This window comes from Leptopilina heterotoma, unplaced genomic scaffold (genome assembly GCF_015476425.1).
Source record: "Leptopilina heterotoma isolate Lh14 unplaced genomic scaffold, ASM1547642v1 Lhet_276, whole genome shotgun sequence".
Classification (NCBI taxonomy): Eukaryota; Metazoa; Arthropoda; class Insecta; order Hymenoptera; family Figitidae; genus Leptopilina; species Leptopilina heterotoma.
Window position 1 is genome coordinate 115,793 of NW_025110985.1, and position 26,068 is coordinate 141,860.

At 29.5% G+C, this 26,068-nt stretch overlaps 1 protein-coding gene across 1 annotated transcript in view; it reads left to right on the forward strand.

Annotated features, from left to right (window-relative positions):
• Nucleotides 1-26,068, forward strand: part of LOC122504047 — a 28,386-nt gene that overhangs the window by 2,086 nt on the left and 232 nt on the right. Inside the window, exon 2 of the mRNA XM_043614928.1 lies at nt 22,347-25,986. Within this exon, the coding sequence (XP_043470863.1) occupies nt 22,347-25,986 (3,640 nt within the window). The remainder of the gene's footprint in view (nt 1-22,346; nt 25,987-26,068) is intronic.

The following is a 26,068-nucleotide window of genomic DNA, read 5'->3' on the forward strand; positions in this document are numbered from 1 at the left end:
TTTTTTTCAGGAAATTTTCCTGAAATTGATTTTTTTGACGTTTTTTTCTGGAAGCCGATTTTATCTTACAGACATTTTTCGAAAATAATTTTTTTTGACGTTCATTTTTTTCGGGAAGTAGATTTTTTTACCAGAAATTTGCTGGACATTGATTTTTTTTTGACGTTATTTTTTTTCTGGAAGTTAATTTTTCTTCCGGAAATTTACCGGAAATTGTTTTTTTTTACTTTTTTTTCTGGAAGCCGATTTTATTGTCCAGAAATTTTTCGGAAATTGTTTTTTTTATGTTAATCTTTTAATAGAAGTAGATTTTTCTTCCGAAAATTTTCCGGAAATAGATTTATTCTGACATTACATTTTTCGTGGAAGTGGATTTTTCTTCCGAAAATTTACCAGAAATTGTTTTTTTTACTTTTTTTCTGGAAGCCGATTTTATCTTCCAGAAACTTTTCGGAAATTTATTTTTTTTGACGTTATTTTTTTCTGGAAATTGATTTTTCTTCCGGAAATTTTTTATTAAATCACTTCAACAATTTTCCGAAAGTTTTTTTTTTTTGACGTTAATTTTTTTCTGGAAGTCGATTTTTCTTGCGGAAATATTCAGTAAATCACTTAGAAAATTTTCAGAAAATATATTTTTGACAAAAAATTTGTGTGACGTTTTGAAACAATTTTGATGTGAATTTCATGCAATAATTATATAGATACAGAAATTATAAAAAATATATTACAGACGGAATATTCGATTATCATAAGTAGGAGAGACCGGGGCGTAATGGTTCACTTATTAGTTTTTGTTGTTTAATTTAATTATTCTTGCTCACACTCTTTTTTCTACAACATTTTTTTTGAAAAAATGCAAAGTGAACCATTATGCCTCGGCCCGGGGTGTTTTGAATCAGGAATGAAATTATTATTTAGAAAATTAAATATTATTGACAATTTTGGTTTGTACTGTAAATTTATTATAGAATAAAAAATATTGAAAATGTAACATATTTAATTTAAACTTTAACCCTTTGCCGTTGATATGTTACGAAATGTCGTCTAGAGTCCTTTTTGGGGGAACAGCCAATGAGAAGAGGCGTTTATGCTTGTGTTGATAAGTTAGTTATGTGTGAGAATGTAAGTGTCTAAACTTGCAGGATCGTACCTTCTCAAAATTGGAACCCATTTATATTTTACAATAAATTATATTTAATTATACTAATTGATTACTAAAAATACGATTTTTTGTGTAAAGTGTAAATGTATATTTGCAATTTATTACAATTTAAAAATGACAAATTTGATTGTTAAAGACTTTTATCAAACATAAATATCCTATGTAAACATAACCTCAAAATCAAACTAACATCCGGCCCTGATATTGTCTACGTGATTCAACTGTCAAACTGCTTGTTTCTGAGGTGGGGAAAACTTATGTACGGCAAAGAGTTAAACATTTTCATGAAATCGTTAAATTTTAAAAAGTTGGAGCGAAATAAAAACTATACATTCATTTAAAAAATATATTCTTTATAGTCAGTTTTTTAAAAAAGGGTTATCATTGGTATTTATTAATATATAAATTACAAGAAATTAAACCGACTTCTAGAAAAAAATTTTGATGTTAAAAAAAATCAATTTCCTAAAAATTTACAGAAGAAAAATCTACTTCCATAGAAAAAAAATTAACGTCAAAAAAGAAATAAATTTCCAGAAGAAAAATCGACTTTCAGAAAAAATTTAATGTCAAAAAAATCAATTTCCGGAAGAAAAATCGACTTCCAGCAAAAATTTAACGTAAAAAAAAATAAAAAATCAATTTCTGGAGAGCTTCCGAAATGATATCCGGAAAAAAATCGACTTCCAGAAAAAATAGGACTGTGCGGTAAAGTGGTATACCGGTTTTTTTTCGGTATTACTGGAAACCGGTTTCCGGTTATGAATTCCCGGTTTAAGGTTTTGTTTTTTTAATAGGTTTTGCAAGAAATACCGGTTTTATTTTTTAAACCGGTTTTTCGAACGCAATACCGAATCTAACCGACTTGCGCATTATGCCTGCGCAAAAGTGACATAACGCCAGAACAACAACAGATTATTGAGAAAGATTAATCTTTTTTGTTTTTATTAGACATACAGTGACTTTTTTTACTTAACAGATCAATTAAAAAATTTTGTTTTTGAAAAACAACCTAATTTTTGTAATAAACCAAATTTTCTTAAACCAGTTTTCTTTTTAAACAAAATGGTATTTGAAAAACCGTTTTTAAATGCTTTTTTTTTAAACGGTTTTTTTTTAAAATACCGGTATTTTAAAAAAACTATTTTTTTTAAAATACTTCTATTTAAAAAAAACTGGTTTAAAAAAAAATATCGGTATTTAGAAAAAAACCGGTTTAAAAAAAATACCGGTATTTAGAAAGAAACCGGTTTAAAAAAAATACTGGTATTTAAAAAAACCGGTATTTTTTAATACCGAAAATCGACTGAAGAACCGGTTTTTTCAAAAACCGAAAACCGGTTATGGATTTTTAATACCGCACAGGCCTAAGAAAAAATAACTTAAAAAAATCAATTTAGGGAAAATTTCTGGAAGAAAAATCGACTTCCAGGAAATATCTAACGTCGAAAAAAATAAATTTCCGGAAAGTTTCCGAAGTGTTTTCCGGCAGAAACATCTATTTCCAGAAAAAAATTAACGTAAAAAAAATTAATTTTCGGAAAGTTTCAGAAGTGATTTCCATTAAAAAAATCCAATTTCTGGAAATTTTTCAGAAACCTCTTCTTCCGGAAATTTTCCGCAACTCTTCCACATGTGTAATATTGTATCAAAAAATATTTAACAAAAATTAAGGGGAGGAATAATAAAATATTAATCAATCTAATTATTTGCCTATAGGTGATAATTAATTATATGACAATTTTAAAGATTTCAAATTGAAAAAATTAATTACTTTTTAATTAATTTAAATGTTTATTTATTATTTGTCATTAACGGTTAGTTAAATCACAGTTGCCATACATCAGAGAAATTGTAAAAGTCGGTATTTTTATTAAAAGTAATGGGAAATGGTGCCGTGAAGCTAGCGGCAAGCCATCCGCCAGACAAATCCGTAGGCGTCGCAACTGAATAATACGAAATGTTGCATTCTTCGTTCCTTCTTTTTCGTGATAATTTCTGTCACTATAGAGTTGGATATAAATATTCTAGGAACATAATTTAACATAAAAATCATTTGTTTAATAACAATTGAATTTTTTAAACCTCTTAGCTTTGTAAAACTCGAAAATTCGATTGTCTGCTGATTGGCGGATGGAGTGTCCTGACTAGTAATTTTGCCAAAATTATTTTACTAAAGTAAATTCTTGTAAATAAACATCTAATAAACAATAGACAACTTAAAAATCAATTGTTTATTAACAATTTAATTTTTTAAACGCTTATAGCTTTGTAAAATTGGAAAATTCGATTGTCTGCTGATTGGCGGATGGAGTTTTCTGACTAGTAATTTTTCCAAAATTATTTTACTAAAGTAAATTCTTGTAAATAAACATCTAATAAACAATAGGCAACCTAAAAATCAATTGCTTATTAACAATTTAATATTTTAAAAGCACCTAGCTTTGTAAAACTCGAAAATTCATCAAGTTGAAGTCCACAACGTTGATCAACGAAAAAAAATTTTTCACTAAGTAAATTAATTAAAAATTACGCAGCAATATTGACACAAAAATATTTAGAAAAAAAGATTGATGTTTATGTTTTGATAATAATTATTTTAAAATCAAATATTAAATTAAAAATAATACTTGATTGCATTAAATAAATTTTTTTCGTTGATCAACGTTGTGGACTTCAACTTTGTGAAAATTCGATTGTCTTCTAATTGGACTAATTGGAGGATGGAGTTTCCTGACTAATATCTTTTCCACAATTGTTTTACAAAACTACATTCTTATAAATAAACATCTAACAAACAACAGACAACTTAAAAATTAACTGTTTATTAACAAATGAATTTTTAAAAGCTATTACGTTTCGTAAAACTCGATAATTCGATTGTCTGATACCCAAGCAAAAATTGACAACTGGCGCAGTACTGCGCCAATACTGGCGGAGTATTGGCTGCCATGGTTGAACCAGTACTGGCATTTGACCGAAATGATAACGCTTTTCAGTACTGGTTTGATGCTACTGGCGCAGTACTGGTTCAGTACTGATTTAGTGTGGAAAATGTATTTAAATTCAATGTTAATATAATAAAAAAAATTAATTTATATTTGCAAACATGTAATAATCCCCAAATTTTAACTTTTAATTAAATTAATGTTTACAAAGCAAAAGAAACGCAAACATATAACGAAATAAAATTTGACACTGCGAGGAATCGAACCACGACCCTATCGAAGCTATAGGAAAATAAATTTTATTTTTCGCTACCTTTTACACTTACAATTAATAAAGAGCGTTTAACTGTGTAATGTTGTTAAATTATTATTTAACTGAACTAAATTCAAAAAAATCAAATTAGTAAATTATCTAATAAATTTCCATAAATTACCTCTAAAATAACCATAAATTACCGACGTTAAAGTTTTTAGGGCTAATTTGTGTTTTACATATTTTATTAAACTATCGTCAAAATGTTTATAAATTATTGCATAAATTTCCATAAATTACCGATGTTAATTTTTTTAGTTAAAAATTTATCGTCAAAATGTTTATAAATTACCGCATAAATTTCCATAAATGACTGAAATCCAAAATTTTAATGATAATTTTTGCTTTACATATCTTTACAAATTATTAAGAAAATTTTTATAAATTTCCATAAATTACCGCGAAAATTTCCATAAATTGCTAAAATAAAAATTTTTAATTGTAACTTATGTGGAACATATTTTTATGAATTATTGCGATAATTTATATAAATTACTGCATAAATTTCCATTAATTAGTTCCTAACTGACTATTGTCAGTTTACCGTACTAGCAATACTGGCACAGTACTGGCATAGTACTGGCATACTTGGCTTAGTACTGGCGTGGTATAGAAATTTTAATGAAGTCAGTACTGAATCAGTACTAGCAAGCCAACTGCTGGCATGCCAGTACTGGTACAATACTGCGCCTGTTGTGAATACTGGCATTTGACAGAAATTTTTGCTTGGGTAATTGGCAGATGGAATTCCCTACTAATTATTTTGCCAAAATTATTTTACAAAAGTAAATTCTTGTAAATAAACATGTAATAAACAATAGACAACTTAAAAATCAATTGTTTATTAACAATTTAATTTTTTAAAAGTTCCTAGCTTTGTAAAACTCGAAAATTCGATTGGCTGCTGATTGGCGGATGGGGTTTTCTGACTAGTAATTTTGCCAAAATTATTTTACAAAAGTAAATTCTTGTAAATAAACATTTAATAAACAATAGACAACATAAAAATGCATTGCTTATTAGTAATTGAATTTTCTAAAAGCTCTTAGATTAGTAAAACTCAAAAATTCTATTGTCTGCTAATTGGAGTTTTGCGAAGTTAATGATAAATCGTCCAAGCGCCCATCCTGCCGGAAGGACGTTCCGAAAAAAAGGCGTTTAAAAAAAGGGAATTCAACTTTTCTTTTCTGGCACTCTTTGGGGTTAATGTAGACGATAAGACGGAAAAATACATATTTTTGACTTTTTAAAATAATAATATTAAACCATTTTTCAAAGCCTTCAAACATGCTATGTTTTTAAACAGTGAAAAAAACATTTTTTCGTAAATTTAATGTAAAATCCCCAAAAATCAATATTTTTTGACCGGACAAGTCTCTTTCTCTTCAGAAACGTTCAAAGAATGAAACCTAATTGTTCAATTAAAAAAAATTCATTTTTAATATTGTTCAGTATATTTGAGTATAGACTCAGGCGCGAGTCCCTTAGAAATTGCTCTATAAAATTAATATGGAAGCAGATAAATATAAAACTAAATATATCGTTGGAAAGGTAATGAAACAAGCTTTCAAATGATGTAAATATCGAGTCTTTAAATTTATAAACCTGGGCTAGGTAGTCTCTTAAATAAAGCGAAAAGCGTCCTGCCGGCAGGACCGGGCTTCGTCATTCTGTGACTAAAAATTATGTGAATTTTTGGAACATGTAACTTCTTCAAACTACCCAGCCCTTAGTTTTGAACTTACAAGCTCGATATTTATATGCGCTGAAAGCTTGATTCGTTACCTTTCCAATGATATATTTCATTTTTTATTTATCTAAATCCATGATAGTTTTCTTTAGTGATTTCGGAGGGACTCACCTGAGTCTTTTTCGTCCTGCCGGAAGGACGTTGGACGATCTATCATTAATGTCTTTTAAAAAATCAATTGTTAATAAACAATTCATTTTTATGTTGTGTATTGTTCATCAGATGTTTATTTACAAGCATTTACTTTAGTAAAATAATTTTGGTAAAATTACTAGTCAGGACACTCCATCCGCCAATCAGCAGACAATCGAATTTTCGAGTTTTACAAAGCTAAGAGGTTTAAAAAATTCAATTGTTATTAAACAAATGATTTTTATGTTAAATTATGTTACTAGAATATTTATATTCAACTCTATAGTGACAGAAATTATCACGAAAAAGAAGGAACGAAGAATGCAACATTTCGTATTATTCAGTTGCGACGCCTATGGATTTGTCTGGCGGATGGCGGGCCGGATTTGCTAGCTTCACGCACCCTGGAAAATTATTCAATTCCTAAAATTTATGAAAACATTATAAATTTTGTAATTAATAATCCTTTAAAAATATTGCAAATACTTATCTTCATATAAAAACTTCTATTTCGAAATATTGATTGAAATTTACAGATTTTAAATACGAAGGAAGTGGCTATCCCGTGTAGAAATTGAAAATAGGACTTAGTAAGGCCCTGAATAGACGTCCTTTCGTTTAGTAAGGCGCAAACTAGGAAAATTAGTCAGAACCCGTCTAATTTCGTCATGTTTGAAATATCAGGTGATAATGTGGAAAGATAGAGAGGTTCTAACTAGATTGCCTTGTCACTGCCTGAATAGAAAAGCAGAATGTGGGGATTTAACTAGAGGGCCTCTTTAGCGCCTCATTAGTTTTTCTAAATACCAAAGCAAAAATTTACGACAGGCGTAATATTGCGCCAGTAATACTAAACAAGTTACTGAACAAACACAATGTAAACAACAGTGTTTCGACCAATCAACCTAACACTAACTTAACACTAACACTAACGCATACCTAACACTAACTCGCACGCTATGAATCTACACGGAAAAAAATAATTCGGAAATAGTTCCTGAATTCGTTCCGAAATTGAGGATATGAGCAAAAGTCGGTAATTATTATAGAGCTGTTATTTGGAAGAAATGTCGAACTTTCAAAATAGATATTCAGGAATTATATGGTAAGAACTCGGTATTTATGTGATAGTTTTTACGAAATGTAGCGGCTGAGTATTTCAGATAGTCTGGACGGTAGAACTTCCGATGAGTTCGGGAAAAATTCAGAGGGTCGCTTCATATATGAAGAAGCTCTTGTAAGGGCTACAGAATAGTTCCGGAACAATTCCGTAGCAAAGAAAATAAAAAAAAGAAGTTGTGTATACGCGTATATACTTGATCGACATTCGTCAAGCAAGGCGAACTGTGATTGGTTGAGGAGGATACACACACATACATACATACATAATACACTTATAGCTACCTACATATATTCTAACGCACACATAATTTATACACAAATAAACGCAAATACACTACGCATTTAATCGCACGCTGGTTGTAGGGACCTGGGAAGTCTCTTATATACTAGACTTTACTTTTATTCAGCGCTTGTGAGAAACGGGGTCGGCACATCTTTTCTTTCGATGAAGTTCGGGAATTATTAGGAAATTTAAACTGGAGTTCTCCTTGATTAGACGCTTGTAAATACTATTTTAGAAGAAATATAATTTCTACGACAAAATTTCGATAATATTATAGACCAGTCCTGTATTTCTCCAGGAATTTATTTACAATGCTGATTTTGAAAGTCTCACAAAAACCGTTTCGTAATTAGTTCGGAACGATTCAGATATAGTTACATTGAATTTCTAAAAATTTCTGGAACTTTGCACAAATCCTCAATTATGGAACAAATTCAGGAATTCTTACAGAATTTATTTTTTCCGTGTACTTTCTCATCGTCCTTATATACTAAACAGAACATTTCTTTACCGCTTGTGAGAAAAAGTGCAATATTTTGAAATTTAAAAATAGCAAATATTTTTGCTTAAATAGTTTTTATATTTTAAATAGTATTTTAATATGCGTTTAGAACTATTTTTCTGATTAATTTCATTGCTTATTATTTAGAAATTAGGATTTTTCAATGAAATTGAAAATTAATTTAAATACCTAATAGGGGCATAAATAGATACCAGGTAGATTTCCCTGTTTAGACAAAAAGCGCATTCTAGTCAGAGCCTGATTGAAATATTTAATAGGGGCATAAATAGATCCCGCTAGATTTTCCTATTTGGAAAAAGAAGGCATTCTAGTCTGTGCCCTATTATCACCTATCTAGACATTACTAGTGTGGTTGGCCTCACTAAATCCTCATCAGTGCCCTTTTTCAAATAAGGCGAAGTAGGGCAATTTCTACACGGGATTTCGCCAGACAACGGGCGAAATAAATAATTATTTATTTCGCCCGTTGCGAAAATATACAGTGACGGGCAAAATAAGAAAAATAGTTTATTTAGTCTATTAAAAAATAAACTATTTTTCTTATTTCGCCCGTCACTGTGTATTTTCGCAACGGGCAATAGTACATTATGCAACAAGGGAGGTACGTCCGAGTTTATGTACCGAGCACAATATTGAAAAACTCGGACGTACCTCCCTTGTTCCATACTTTGCTTTATACAACAAAGGCGTATTATGGTTATCTATGCTACCTGTACCGGTGTATGCTAAGTTCTCCTATATAACCCAGCTGGTCAATAAAGTAACCATTATTGCCCTAGGGAGATAAAGGGTACTTTATTGACCTGGGAGCGGTCAATAATATACCCTTTATCTCCCTAGGGCTATAATGGTTACTCTATTGTCTGCTGGATTATAAGGGAGAACTTAGTATGCGCCTGTACAGGTAGATAAAGTGACCATAATACGCCTGAGTTGTATAAAATAAATAATTCTTCTTAATTCACCCGTTGTCGGGCGAAATAGAAACTTTTTTTTAAATATTGAATCTATTTTAATAATTTAATTTTTCGAAAACTATCGAAAAATTATTGTTTATAAATTGTTTTTCAAAAAATGTACTTCTAAAATTAAGAAATTAATTCAATTTTACAAAATTGTGCTTCCATTTTTTAAAAATAACTAGCAAATATTACGCGGATCATAGCATTTAATATTTTATTATTATTATGTATACTTAAAAAAATTTTTTTTCACAAAAAAATTCCCCTTTAATTTAAATCCAAGAACACTCAAATTGTTTAAAAATTGTAGGCTGTAGACATTTTTGAACAGTACATTGTAAAAAAAATCCCACTGTGTGGTGGTCCAAAATATCATTTCGTAGTCTCTATTCGATTTTCGTTCGTTGTGCTGAACGTGGAGAGCAACGTAGCGAGTCTTTAAATCTCAAGGTAAGCCGAGAATTTCCGAACGCACCCGAGCTAGGACCCAACAGGCACACACTCAAGTTCGCGGAGAGAACAGGCGACGTTAAAGTCCAACGCACAATAGGTTCGCAAAAGTCGTTCGCGAACGAGACACATGAGATAGACAAGGACACAAATATATCTCTGTCCTTTTCTAACTCATGCTTTGCGTTCGCGAACGACTTTCGCGAACCTATTGTGCTTAGGCCTTAAGAGCTTGTGTTGGAGACCTACTTCGGGTGTATTCGGATAACCTCGTCTCCCCGTGGGATTTAAAGCCTCACTGCATTGCTCAGCACGATCAGCACAACGAACGAAAATCGAAATAGTACAACGAAATGATATTTTGGAACATCAGCCCTTACACTGATAGCGCGATATGCTGAAAAAATATTTCGCTTATTTCGTCTATTTTTTTAATTGAATAAATTATATTTATAAAATCACTTATTTAAATTTTTAAGTAAATTTTCATAAAGAAATTGTTGCAATTAAAATATAATTTACAATTGCAGCCCTTGGATGGAATTGACGGCTCAAAAAAGTACTATATTTTATACAGTATTAGTACAAAAAATTTATTTTGTATTTTTTTGACCATTCACTAATAATTGAATTATTCGAAAATGTAATAATTTTACGAACATAAAAAAATAAAACATTTATTTTTTCTAAATCATTAAAAACAATTTAATTTCGATTTAATAGTTTTTAAAAATACCAATTTCACATATTTCCAAACATTCACTTTTATAAAAAAGCAAATCATTAGTTACCTACAATTATTGGGAAAATTAACTGTTTGTGAAAATAATTGAATTAGAATAGTTAAAATAGTTAGAATAATTAGAATAGAAACATAATTAAATCTCAGAAAAATTGCAGTTGTAATTTTAAGAAACAATTATTTGGAAATTTAAAGTTTTAATGATTTAGAAAAAATAAATATCTTATCTTTTTATACAGTAAATTTATTTCAATTTAATTTAATTCAATTATTGATGAAGGGTCAAAAAAATACAAAATAAAATTTATATGCTAATACTGTACAAAATAAACTACATTTTTGAACCGTCAATTTAAAGAAAAACTCATTTTTTCTGATTTTTAAGTATTTTCTTCATTTTTAGAGGTGGAAAATAACAATGCTAATTTTCACAAACTTTTTTCTCTATCTTTACCTGATTTTTCGACTTTTAAGGGTAAAAAATTAAGAGTTTCGGGACTGCAATTTTTTTGAAATTCTGTAGGAATGTTAGGAGACTCACTAGAAGCGATTACCAAAAATAAAATCCTTGGTCAAATAATAACTCTAATTTTCACAATTTTTTTCTTTATTTTTTCCTAATTTTTCGATTTTTGAGGGCAAAAAATTGAGAGTTTACGGGCAACGATTTTTTTAAAATTGTGTAGGAATGTTAGGAGACTCAATAGGAGCCATTACCAAAAATAACATCCTTGGTCAATTGATATCTCCAATTGTCACAATTTTTTTTCTTTATTTTTTACTAATTTTTTGATTTTTGAGGGCAAAAAATTGAGAGTTTCCCGGCAGCGACTTTTTTTGAATTGTGTAGGAATGTTAGGAGACTCACTAGAAGCGATTACCAAAAATAAAATCCTTGGTCAAATAATAACTCTAATTTTCACAATTTTTTTCTTTATTTTTTACTAATTTTTCGATTTTTGAGGGCAAAAAATTGAGAGTTTACGGGCAACGATTTTTTTGAAATTGTGTAGGAATGTTAGGAGACTCAATAGGAGCGATTATCAAAAATAAAATCCTTGGTCAAATAATAACTCTATATTTCACAATTTTTTTTTTATTTTTTACTAATTTTTCGATTTTTGAGGGCAAAAAATTTAGAGTTTCCGGGCAGCGATTTTTTCGAAATTGTGTAGGAATGTTAGGAGACTCACAAGGAGCCATTACCAAAAATAACATCCTTGGTCAATTGATATCTCCAATTGTCACAATTTTTTTTCTTTATTTTTTACTAATTTTTTGATTTTTGAGGGCAAAAAATTGAGAGTTTCCCGGCAGCGATTTTTTTTGAATTGTGTAGGAATGTTAGGAGACTCACTAGAAGCGATTACCAAAAATAAAATCCTTGGTCAAATAATAACTCTAATTTTCACAATTTTTTTCTTTATTTTTTACTAATTTTTCGATTTTTGAGGGCAAAAAATTGAGAGTTTACGGGCAACGATTTTTTTGAAATTGTGTAGGAATGTTAGGAGACTCAATAGGAGCGATTATCAAAAATAAAATCCTTGGTCAAATAATAACTCTATATTTCACAATTTTTTTTTTTATTTTTTACTAATTTTTCGATTTTTGAGGGCAAAAAATTTAGAGTTTCCGGGCAGCGATTTTTTCGAAATTGTGTAGGAATGTTAGGAGACTTACAAGGAGCCATTACCAAAAATAACATCCTTGGTCAATTGATATCTCCAATTGTCACAATTTTTTTTCTTTATTTTTTACTAATTTTTTGATTTTTGAGGGCAAAAAATTGAGAGTTTCCCGGCAGCGATTTTTTTTGAATTGTGAAGGAATGTTAGGAGACTCACTAGAAGCGATTACCAAAAATAAAATCCTTGGTCAAATAATAACTCTAATTTTCACAATTTTTTTCTTTATTTTTTACTAATTTTTCGATTTTTGAGGGCAAAAAATTGAGAGTTTACGGGCAACGATTTTTTTGAAATTGTGTAGGAATGTTAGGAGACTCAATAGGAGCGATTATCAAAAATAAAATCCTTGGTCAAATAATAACTCTATATTTCACAATTTTTTTTTTTATTTTTTACTAATTTTTCGATTTTTGAGGGCATAAAATTTAGAGTTTCCGGGCAGCGATTTTTTCGAAATTGTGTAGGAATGTTAGGAGACTCACAAGGAGCCATTACCCAAAAATAACATCCTTGGTCAATTGATATCTCCAATTTTCACAATTTTTTTTCTTTATTTTTTACTAATTTTTTGATTTTTGAGGGCAAAAAATTAAGAGTTTCCCGGCAGCGATTTTTTTTGAATTGTGTAGGAATGTTAGGAGACTCACTAGAAGCGATTACCAAAAATAAAATCCTTGGTCAAATAATAACTCTAATTTTCACAATTTTTTTCTTTATTTTTTACTAATTTTTCAATTTTTGAGGGCAAAAAATTGAGAGTTTACGGGCAACGATTTTTTTGAAATTGTGTAGGAATGTTAGGAGACTCACTAGGAGCCATTACCAAAAATAAAATCCTTGGTCAAATAATAACTCTATATTTCAAAATTTTTTTCTTTATGTTTTACTGATTTTTTGATTTTTGAGGACAAAAAATTGAGAGTTTCAGGGCAGCGATTTTTTTGAAATTGTGCAGGATTGTTAGGAGACTCACTAGGAGCCATTACCAAAAATAAAATCCTTGGTCAAATAATAACTCTATATTTCACAATTTTTTTCTTTATTTTTTACTAATTTTTCGATTTTTAAGGGCAAAAAATTGAGAGTTTCTGGGCAGCGATTTTTTTGAAATTGTGCAGGATTGTTAGGAGACTCACTAGGAGCCATTACTAAAAATTAAATCCTTGGTCAAATAATAACTCTAATTTTCACAATTTTTTTTCATTATTTTTTATTAATTTTTTGATTTTTGAGGGCAAAAAATTGAGAGTTTCCAGGCAGCGATTTTCTTTGAATTGTGTAGGAATGTTAGGAGACTCACTAGGAGCCTTTACCAAAAATAACATCCTTGGTCAATTGATATCTCCAATTTTCACAATTTTTTTTCTTTATTTTTTACTAATTTTTTGATTTTTGAGGGCAAAAAATTGAGAGTTTACGGGCAACGATTTTTTTGAAATTGTGTAGGAATGTTAGGAGACTCACTAGAAGCGATTACCAAAAATAAAATCCTTGGTTAAATAATAACTCTAATTTTCACAATTTTTTTTCTTAATTTTTTACTAATTTTTCGATTTTTGAGGGCAAAAAATTGAGAGTTTACGGGCAACGATTTTTTTGAAATTGTGTAGGAATGTTAGGAGACTCACTAGAAGCGATAACCAAAAATAAAATCCTTGGTCAAATAATAACTCTAATTTTCACAATTTTTTTCTTTATTTTTTACTAATTTTTCAATTTTTGAGGGCAAAAAATTGAGAGTTTACGGGCAACGATTTTTTTGAAATTGTGTAGGAATGTTAGGAGACTCAATAGGAGCGTTTATCGAAAATAAAATCCTTGGTCAAATAATAACTCTATATTTCACAATTTTTTTCTTTATTTTTTACTAATTTTTCGATTTTTGAAGGCAAACAATTTAGAGTTTTCGGGCAGCGATTTTTTTGGAATTATTAGGAATGTTTGAAGACTCACTAGAAGCCATTACCAAAAATAACATCCTTGGTCAATTGATATCTCCAATTTTCACAATTTTTGTTCTTTATTTTTTACTAATTTTTTGATTTTTGAGGGCAAAAAATTGAGAGTTTCTGGGCAGCGATTTTTTTTAAATTGTGTAGGAATGTTAGGAGACTCACTAGGAGCCATTACCAAAAATAAAATCCTTGGTCAAATAATAACTCTATATTTCAAAATTTTTTTCTTTATGTTTTACTGATTTTTTGATTTTTGAGGACAAAAAATTGAGAGTTTCAGGGCAGCGATTTTTTTGAAATTGTGCAGGATTGTTAGGAGACTCACTAGGAGCCATTACCAAAAATAAAATCCTTGGTCAAATAATAACTCTATATTTCACAATTTTTTTCTTTATTTTTTACTAATTTTTCGATTTTTAAGGGCAAAAAATTGAGAGTTTCTGGGCAGCGATTTTTTTGAAATTGTGCAGGATTGTTAGGAGACTCACTAGGAGCCATTACCAAAAATAACATCCTTGGTCAATTGATATCTCCAATTTTCACAATTTTTGTTCTTTATTTTTTACTAATTTTTTGATTTTTGAGGGCAAAAAATTGAGAGCTTACGGGCAATGATTTTTTTGAAATTGTGTAGGAATGTTAGGAGACTCACTAGAAGCGATTACCAAAAATAAAATCCTTGGTCAAATAATAACTCTAATTTTCACAATTTTTTTCTTTATTTTTTACTAATTTTTCGATTTTTGAGGGCAAAAAATTGAGAGTTTACGGGCAACGATTTTTTTGAAATTGTGTAGGAATGTTAGGAGACTTAATAGGAGCGATTATCAAAAATAAAATCCTTGGTCAAATAATAACTCTATATTTCACAATTTTTTTTTTTATTTTTTACTAATTTTTCGATTTTTGAGGGCAAAAAATTTAGAGTTTCCGGGCAGCGATTTTTTCGAAATTGTGTAGGAATGTTAGGAGACTCACAAGGAGCCATTACCCAAAAATAACATCCTTGGTCAATTGATATCTCCAATTTTCACAATTTTTTTTCTTTATTTTTTACTAATTTTTTGATTTTTGAGGGCAAAAAATTGAGAGTTTCCCGGCAGCGATTTTTTTTGAATTGTGTAGGAATGTTAGGAGACTCACTAGAAGCGATTACCAAAAATAAAATCCTTGGTCAAATAATAACTCTAATTTTCACAATTTTTTTCTTTATTTTTTACTAATTTTTCAATTCTTGAGGGCAAAAAATTGAGAGTTTACGGGCAACGATTTTTTTGAAATTGTGTAGGAATGTTAGGAGACTCACTAGGAGCCATTACCAAAAATAAAATCCTTGGTCAAATAATAACTCTATATTTCAAAATTTTTTTCTTTATGTTTTACTGATTTTTTGATTTTTGAGGACAAAAAATTGAGAGTTTCAGGGCAGCGATTTTTTTGAAATTGTGCAGGATTGTTAGGAGACTCACTAGGAGCCATTACCAAAAATAAAATCCTTGGTCAAATAATAACTCTATATTTCACAATTTTTTTCTTTATTTTTTACTAATTTTTCGATTTTTAAGGGCAAAAAATTGAGAGTTTCTGGGCAGCGATTTTTTTGAAATTGTGCAGGATTGTTAGGAGACTCACTAGGAGCCATTACTAAAAATTAAATCCTTGGTCAAATAATAACTCTAATTTTCACAATTTTTTTTCATTATTTTTTATTAATTTTTTGATTTTTGAGGGCAAAAAATTGAGAGTTTCCAGGCAGCGATTTTCTTTGAATTGTGTAGGAATGTTAGGAGACTCACTAGGAGCCTTTACCAAAAATAACATCCTTGGTCAATTGATATCTCCAATTTTCACAATTTTTTTGCTTTATTTTTTACTAATTTTTTGATTTTTGAGGGCAAAAAATTGAGAGTTTACGGGCAACGATTTTTTTGAAATTGTGTAGGAATGTTAGGAGACTCACTAGAAGCGATTACCAAAAATAAAATCCTTGGTTAAATAATAACTCTAATTTTCACAATTTTTTTTCTTAATTTTTTACTAATTTTTCGATTTTTGAGGGCAAAAAATTGAGAGTTTACGGGCAACGATTTTTTTGAAATTGTGTAGGAATGTTAGGAGACTCACTAGAAGCGATTACCAAAAATAAAATCCTTGGTCAAATAATAACTCTAATTTTCACAATTTTTTTCTTTATTTTTTACTAATTTTTCAATTTTTGAGGGCAAAAAATTGAGAGTTTACGGGCAACGATTTTTTTGAAATTGTGTAGGAATGTTAGGAGACTCAATAGGAGCGTTTATCGAAAATAAAATCCTTGGTCAAATAATAACTCTATATTTCACAATTTTTTTCTTTATTTTTTACTAATTTTTCGATTTTTGAAGGCAAACAATTTAGAGTTTTCGGGCAGCGATTTTTTTGGAATTATTAGGAATGTTTGAAGACTCACTAGAAGCCATTACCAAAAATAACATCCTTGGTCAATTGATATCTCCAATTTTCACAATTTTTGTTCTTTATTTTTTACTAATTTTTTGATTTTTGAGGGCAAAAAATTGAGAGTTTCTGGGCAGCGATTTTTTTTAAATTGTGTAGGAATGTTAGGAGACTCACAAGGAGCCATTACCAAAAATAACATCCTTGGTCAATTGATATCTCCAATTTTCACAATTTTTTTTCTTTATTTTTTACTAATTTTTTGATTTTTGAGGGCAAAAAATTGAGAGTTTCCGGGCAGCGATTTTTTCGAAATTGTGTAGGAATGTAAGGAGACTCACAAGGAGCGATTATCAAAAATAAAATCCTTGGTCAAATAATAACTCTATATTTCACAATTTTTTTCTTTATGTTTTACTGATTTTTCGATTTTTGAAGGCAAATAATTTAGAGTTTTCGGGCAGCGATTTTTTTAGAATTATTAGGAATGTTTGAAGACTCACTAGGAGCCATTACCAAAAATAACATCCTTGGTCAATTGATATCTCCAATTTTCACAATTTTTGTTCTTTATTTTTTACTAATTTTTTGATTTTTGAGGGCAAAAAATTGAGAGCTTACGGGCAATGATTTTTTTGAAATTGTGTAGGAATGTTAGGAGACTTACTAGAAGCGATTACCAAAAATAAAATCCTTGGTCAAATAATAACTCTAATTTTCACAATTTTTTTCTTTATTTTTTACTAATTTTTTGATTTTTGAGGGCAAAAAATTGAGAATTTCCGGGCAACGATTTTTTTTAATTGTGTAGAAATGTTAGGAGACTCACTAAGAGCCATTACCAACAATAAAATCCTTGGTCAAATAATAACTCTAATTTTCACAATTTTTTTTCTTTATTTTTTACTAATTTTTTGATTTTTGAGGGCAAAAAATTGAGAGTTTCCGGGCAGCGATTTTTTCGAAATTGTGTAGGAATGTAAGGAGACTCACAAGGAGCGATTATCAAAAATAAAATCCTTGGTCAAATAATAACTCTATATTTCACAATTTTTTTCTTTATGTTTTACTGATTTTTCGATTTTTGAAGGCAAATAATTTAGAGTTTTCGGGCAGCGATTTTTTTAGAATTATTAGGAATGTTTGAAGACTCACTAGGAGCCATTACCAAAAATAACATCCTTGGTCAATTGATATCTCCAATTTTCACAATTTTTGTTCTTTATTTTTTACTAATTTTTTGATTTTTGAGGGCAAAAAATTGAGAGCTTACGGGCAATGATTTTTTTGAAATTGTGTAGGAATGTTAGGAGACTTACTAGAAGCGATTACCAAAAATAAAATCCTTGGTCAAATAATAACTCTAATTTTCACAATTTTTTTCTTTATTTTTTACTAATTTTTCGATTTTTGAGGGCAAAAAATTGAGAGTTTACGGGCAACGATTTTTTTGAAATTGTGTAGGAATGTTAGGAGACTCACTAGGAGCCATTACCAAAAATAAAATCCTTGGTCAAATAATAACTCTATATTTCACAATTTTTTTCTTTATGTTTTACTGATTTTTTGATTTTTGAGGGCAAAAAATTGAGAGTTTCTGGGCAGCGATTTTTTTGAAATTGTGCAGGATTGTTAGGAGACTCACTAGGAGCCATTACTAAAAATTAAATCCTTGGCAAATAATAACTCTAATTTTCACAATTTTTTTTCATTATTTTTTATTAATTTTTTGATTTTTGAGGGCAAAAAATTGAGAGTTTACGGGCAACGATTTTTTTGAAATTGTGTAGGAATGTTAGGAGACTCACTAGGAGCCATTACCAAAAATAAAATCCTTGGTCAAATAATAACTCTATATTTCACAATTTTTTTCTTTATGTTTTACTGATTTTTTGATTTTTGAGGGCAAAAAATTGAGAGTTTCTGGGCAGCGATTTTTTCGAAATTGTGTAGGAATGTTAGGAGACTCACAAGGAGCCATTACCAAAAATAAACTCCTTGGTCAATTGATATATCCGATTTTCATAATTTTTTTTCTTTATTTTTTACAAATTTTTTGATTTTTGAGGGCAAAAAATTGAGAGTTTCCGGGCAGCGATTTTTTTTAAATTGTGTAGGAATGTTAGGAGACTCAATAGGAGCGATTATCAAAAATAAAATCCTTGGTCAAATTTTAATTGTGGATCTGACATATGTTGTTGTCGTTTTGGTGTGGTTTGTATACATATAGTTGTTATTCTAAAGTTTTAATAAAAAGTAATTTTTTTGAATTTTGAGTTTTGATATTTGCTTTCTGTTGTGTTTGTGACTTTTCTTTTGATATCTGTAAGTTAAATCTTCCATTTTAAGAAAAAAATTTTTCGTTGATAAACGTTGCGGACTACTACGTCGTAAAGTTCTCACCTTCAGAAAATCTTTATTTTCATCGTCCTTATATGTGACCTGGTCTATGAAAAGAAACCTAACGCGTCAAAAAATAATTTTTCACTTTTTTGTTGATTCTGATAAGAGTGTAAAACTCTCTTTAAGCTGGTAAAAACCAAATGGTCATAATTTGTTTAGAAGTTTTTTAAAAGTTTGTTTAAAGTCAAAAGAAAGAAGAGTACAAATATGAAAAAACTGATTTGCTTTGTTATCATACAAATTAAAACAACGAAGACTATAATTTGTAATTATTTAGAAAAGTTAACAGTTTCTTTTACAGTAGCTGTCAACTATCACAACTTAAATTTGATGTCATATTCATAATCAGCGACCTCGAAAACCTTATTACTGTCTTTTTTTTATTAGAAATGATCACTTTTGCTTCCTCGTAAGGAAGCTTTGTAGTCGTTCAATTTACAAAATTTTTAAAAATCCTTTTAACAAATTTTTTTCTATATAGGACTATGTTATATAAGACCCTGAACAATTGTCCGGATGTATGTATGTGTGTGTGTATGTGTGTTGATGCCGATTTTTGTGAACACGATAACTCGAAGAGGTTTTAACGAATTTGGCTAAAAATTTGCACTTTTAAAAAAATTCTTTTTTTCTTAAAAATCATGTTGCTGTATAATAAAATGTTATTACTTATTTGAAAATAAATAAAAAATCTTATTCTTTGCATCAAGACGAATCGATTGATGTATATAAAGTAGATGATGTATTCCACGTCAGTTCAACACAAAAAATTTTATTAGGTTTTGGGATTCGGTTGAAATTAGGTAGATTATATCCTCTGGTGGTAGTAAATAAAATCCCTAAGCGATTTTAAAAAATTTTAAAAATTGGCGGACATATTGGATTTTTAATTTTTTTGTACTTTTTTTTTGAAAAATATATATCTCTGCTTCTTCTTAACGGATTTTAGTTTATGACCTCTTAAATTGTTCGTATTGAAATATACTTTTATTTAAAAAATTAAAATTAAAAAAATTATTTAAATTTTTTGTTTAAAAAATTAATTTAATTTTTTGAAAAGCCATAGAAAAAATATGCTACCTTCAATTTTGATCATTTTTTTACCATTTGTAGCCATAAATGTGTTGAACTTGTCCTGAAATTTTCATCGTGGGACAGCCAGTAGTTTTTGAGAAAAAAAATAAAACGTAAATCCTCGCATAGCGCTGTAGCGCTCAGTTTTAATGCCTCACGATTGTAAATGGAATTTTAATGAAAGTACGAGTTTTTATTAACCCTAGAACTAAAATATGATTTTTTTATAGACTAACGAAAAACTGAGGTGGTTTGGTACCCCAGATTTGAAACAATTGTAAAAGGTTACCTTTTTTGTAATTTTTTTAATTTGTCAACAATGTGGCTAATTTGAAAAAATTAAACGGATTTTAAAAGGTAAATAGAGACAATTTTATTTTGATTAAGGCAACTTGAAAATTTAAATATTATTTACAATATATACAAATGTTAAATGATTTTAAAATAGAATAAAAATTATTTATTACAAAGGAGGTTTCTATTTTTTACGGAAGAGTTTCCGAGGTCGTACAGTTTTTCTTTATTTACCTTTTAAAATCCGTTTAATTTTTTCAAATTAGCCACATTGTTGACAAATTAAAAAAATTACAAAAAAGGTAACCTTTTACAATTGTTTCAAATCTGGGGTACCAAACCACCCCAGTTTTTCCTTAGTCCATAAAAAAATCATATTTTAGTTCTAGGGTTAATAAAAACTCGTACTTTCATTAAAGTTCCATTTACAATCGTGCGGCATTAAAACTGAGCGCTACAGCGCTATGCGAGGATTTACGTTTTATTTTTTTTCTCAAAAACTACTGGCTGTCCCACGATGAAAATTTCAGGACAAGTTCAACACATTTATGGCTACAAATGGTAAAAAAATGATCAAAATTGAAGGTAGCATATTTTTTCTATGGCTTTTCAAAAAATTAAATTAATTTTTTAAACAAAAAATTTAAATAATTTTTTTAATTTTAATTTTTTAAATAAAAGTATATTTCAATACGAACAATTTAAGAGGTCATAAACTAAAATCCGTTAAGAAGAAGCAGAGATATATATTTTTCAAAAAAAAAGTACAAAAAAATTAAAAATCCAATATGTCCGCCAATTTTTAAAATTTTTTAAAATCGCTTAGGGATTTTATTTACTACCACCAGAGGATATAATCTACCCAATTTCAACCGAATCCCAAAACCTAATAAAATTTTTTGTGTTGAACTGACGTGGAATACACCAGATATTCTATTGAAAATTATAGAATTAATTACAATTAAAGTTTAAAAATTCACTGTTTTACTAAAATTTTTTTGTTTATTTAGATTCATATTACTGTATAAGAAAATTTTATTCTTTCTATTAAGACGAATGAACTTTGTTTTATAAATGTTAAATTGTATTAAAAGTGATTTAAAAATGAAATATACTTATCGTTAATGCTCCTCCACGAAGAAGCAAATTTTTTTTGCTGATCGTAAAGAGGAAGCAAAATGTTCATGTAATGAACATCTGGATTTACAACTTGTTTAGGGAAGTTTACAGTTTAATTGACAACTGTCAAATTGTTAATTTAACATCATAATATTTTTAATCAGCGACATCGGAAACCCTTACAAACATGTATTACTTATTACTTTTTGTAATATGTATTACTTTTTTATTATTTTATTTATTATTTATACCTACTGTTGCTATTTGAAAAACTTAGATTATGTTTTTTATGTTTAGGGATTTTGTTATAAATTTATATGAAAAATTGTTTTAAAAAGTTTTTCATTACTTTTATGTTTTTTATTTTGATACTGTGATTAACGCTGAAGATTTCCCTAGTTAGAGAAAAAGGGCATTCTAGTCAAGGCTTGATTCCAATATTTAATAGGGGCCTAAATAGATCTAGCTACCAAGTTGAAGTCCACAACGTTGATCAACGAAAAAAATTCTTCACTTAGTAAATTAATTAACAATGACGCATAAATATTGACACAAAAATATTTAGAAAAAAAAGATTGATGTTTATATTTTGATAATAATTATTTTACAATTAAAAATCAAATTAAAAATAATACTTGAATGCATTAAATAAATTTTTTTCGTTGATAAACGTTGTGGACTTCAACTTTGTATCTAGCTATACTTCCTTATTTAACTCTCTGCTGATGCTAACCACCGTTATCGCCAAAAATCGTCATTCCGGACTCCTGGTGAGGAATATGGTAGTTACATTTTTTGGCGATAGAGAGGGAATAAGTTAGCATCAGCAGAGGTTTAAAAAAGAGAGCATTCTAGTCAGTGCCCGATTTTCGCCTATTCAAACATTACTAGTGTGGTTGGCTTAACTAATTCCATATGAGTGCTCTTCTTCAAATAAGGCAGTGTTTTGAAACAAATTGTAAAATCATTATTTTTGTCCCACAGACGTCAACGTAATAAACAAAGGAAATTGGAGGAGGATTTTGCAAACGAGGAAAATGTTACGCTTGAAGTTGAGATGGACGAATGTCAGGACAAAACATTTCATGAAGACTTAAATATATCGTTCAACAACAACGAAAACAACAACAATCATTTTACAGGAGATAAAGTTGAGGAGGTAAGTGATAATGAAATTGTTTTGCAGGCAGAGTTCGAAGAAGAGGATGAAGCATTTGAAGCAATGCAAGAAGAAACAGTTGAAATTGAAGAGATATTTGAAGAAATAGAAATTTTAGAGGTAGAAGATGAAAAGGATATGGGGATAGATTTGCAGCCAAATATAAAATTAAAAGAAGGAAAGGAAGACTTCTTCGCGAAGAATGAAGAGATTAAAGAAAATGAAGAAGATGAAGAAAAACAGTGTAATGGACTTGAGAAATTTGTAGAAGGGAAAAAGCAAAAAGTTATATTAAAAGTAGGCCAAGAGAGCAACAAAGAAATTGAAAATGAAGCATTGCAAGAAATGAAATGTTTATATAAGGAATCAAATGAAATAGAAGAAATTTATGAAGAAATATTAATTAATGGAAAAGAAGATATGATGAATGCAGAAGAAGATGATAATGATGAGGACATAGAAGAGGAAGAAAGAGATGAAACAGAAGCGAACATAGAAGAATTTATAGAGGAAGAAGTGAATGAAGAAATGTGCATAATGAATCCTCATAATGATGAGGACATAGAAGAGGAAGAAAGAGATGAAACGGAAGAGAACATAGAAGAATTAATAGAGGAAGAAGTGGATGAAGAAATGTGCATAGATGAAAACGAAGATATATATGAAAATAAAGGTAGTAAAATAGAACAAGAAACAAAGGGAAAAAGCAATGAAAAGAAAAAGTTTAAGAATGTTAAAATCTTAGACGAATTTATTACTCAAGAAAGGGAAATTTCAATGATGACTCACGTAATAAATGAAACTTTGAAAAAAGTTGTAGAAGAAAACAATCACAAAAAAGGCTGTGAAGAAAAATCCTGGAAAATTGTATCCCGATACAGAAAAGGATTAAAAACTAAATACAATCTGCAATGTAGAAATTGTGGTGCAATTGTACCAATTTGGTCAGAGCCAGAAAGTGAAGATTATTTAGATATAAATTTGGGTTCTGCTCTTGGCACTATTACAGCAGAAATAGGATATTCTACAATAGAGGAAGCACTTGCAGCAATAAATGTACACTACATGAGTCCTGCATTTTATATAAAATGTCGTTTGGAAGTAGGATTACAAGTTATGGAAATTAGTAGAAATGTCATGAAAGCTTGTGCTAAAAAAGAAGCAGAAATAGCAGTAGCTAAAGGACATGTCATCAACGGCATACCTTATATAACAGTGATAGTTGACTGTGCATGGTCGAAACGAACTTATTGCACATCTGCATATGATGCCTTAGGAGGATGTGTTTTAATTATAGGTTATGAAACAAATCAAATAATAGATGTCCTAGTGAGAAATATCCCTTGCGCAATATGTCAACGAGCAATGAAAGAAGAAAGAGTGCCTAGAGAACATGAATGCTTTTCAAACTATGATGAAGGAAAAAGCTCTTCACGAATGGAGTCTGAAATGGTTGTGGAAGGTTTCACAACAAGCGAGGAAAAATATGGATTAATTTATAAATACAGAATTGGTGATGGAGACAGCAGTACAGATGCATTGATTGCGAATATCGATCCCTATGAGAAGCATAATGTAGTAGTGAAAAAATTGGAGTGCAATAATCATAAATTTAGGAATTTTTGCAACCACATAGATGCTATGACTTCAGAAAAATCACAACATGAAGATAAAAACCCTGGAAATGCAGCTGCACGAAGAATCTTGGGAGGTAAAAAATTAAAGATGCGAATCGAAATTATCACAGCTAGCGACAGGCGCAGAGAAGATGAAACATTAACAATTGCCCAAAAAATTGAATTGCTTTATCAAGACATTCAGAATGTAGCAAGTCATTGTTTAGGTGAACACAAGAATTGTGAAAGGTTAAATTGGCCGTGTAAGGGAAGAAATTTACTAGGAGAGGACAATATGATACCCTTAATAAAAAATACTCAATCTTACGCACAAGTTGTAGAAGAATTACGCTTATTAGGACGATATTCAGAAAGTTTGTTGTATAAAGTCACAACAAATGTGGTTGAATCTGCAAATAATAATATTTGCAAAGTTATTTCTGGAAAAAGAATCTGCTACAATATGAAAGAAAGTTATACAGTACGCTGTCATGCTCCCGCAATGCAATTTACAACAAAAAAAGTTTTATCAACTGTGTATGAAGGAATGGGAAAACAAGTACCCCAAGTCGTAGAATCAATGGAAAATCGGCGGAAATTGAAAGTTGAAAACAATAAAAAGTATGCCCAAGAAAAACGGAGAACAAAAAGGTACTTTAAGAAGAACAAGGATCAAGATTACGGAGCCAATGCAAAGAGACCCGATTTACCAGAGGACATATATAAAAAAGAAGAAGACGCTCTAATGGATGAATTGCAAAGCAATTGGGAAGAAAGGGATCAAATCATAGAGCGAACAAAAGTCCAATCATTATCTGATGAGTGGAAAAGAATACGTAGTAAGATGCTTACAGCTTCAAACTTTGGTTATGTCGCTAGAAGACAGAAAACTACGTTGTCTTCGAGCTTAGTCAAACAAATATTATTTAACATGGTTCTAACGGATGCGATGCAATATGGAATAGACCGTGAACAGGATGCTAGAATACAGTTGGACGAAAAACTAGGCATAACAACTGAAATTTGTGGGTTTTTCATAGACCCGATAATCAAATTTTTAGGAGGTTCTCCTGATGGATTAATTGCACAAGAGTTATATGATTTAGATATTCCTTTAAATGCAATTATGAACAGAAAGTGTAATGAATTTTCATATGAAATTGTTCCAGGGGGCATTGTTGAAATAAAATGTCCCTATACAGCAAGAAATATGACGATAGAAGAAGCAAAGAAAAAAATTACCACTATTAAAGGTATGTATAGAAAGGATATGAAGTTTATAAAAACGTCACATCCATATTACTATCAAGTTCAAGGATTACTTCATTGTACTAGACGCAAATACTGCATTTTCGTCATGTGGACATTAGTAGATATGGAGTATACAGTAATTCTACGTGATGACAAATTGTGGAGTAATATTGAAAAGAAATTATCAGACTTTTATTTATATTGTATGCGTCCTGAAATAATAGACAGCAGAAATATAAGACATTATCCACTTCGAGAGCCAGAGTATATTCTAAAGGCAAGAGAACACTATAAAGCAGAAAAGGAAAAAGCAAAACAAGCAAAATTAAATGCTATTCTTCAAAAGTGTATTGAAACTGAAAAAATCGTTGATAGTGACATTCAAGGAGTTCATCAAGCACAAGAGAAACTGCAACAATTACCAAAAAGAAAGCAAGATTTTAAGGACGGTGTACAAGGTACTGTTAAAAAAAGGAAAACTTGCGATGATTGGACACTTGCAGACGTGTCTAATGTTGACATCATACTGACACCAAAGAAAGAAAAGTTGGAGTCATCAAAAAGAAGTCAAGATTTTAAAGACGGTGAGGAAACAAGTGTAAAAAAAGCAAACTTTGCGATGATTGGATACTTCCTGACTTCTCTAGAGTTGATAACATATTACCACCAACGAAAGAAGA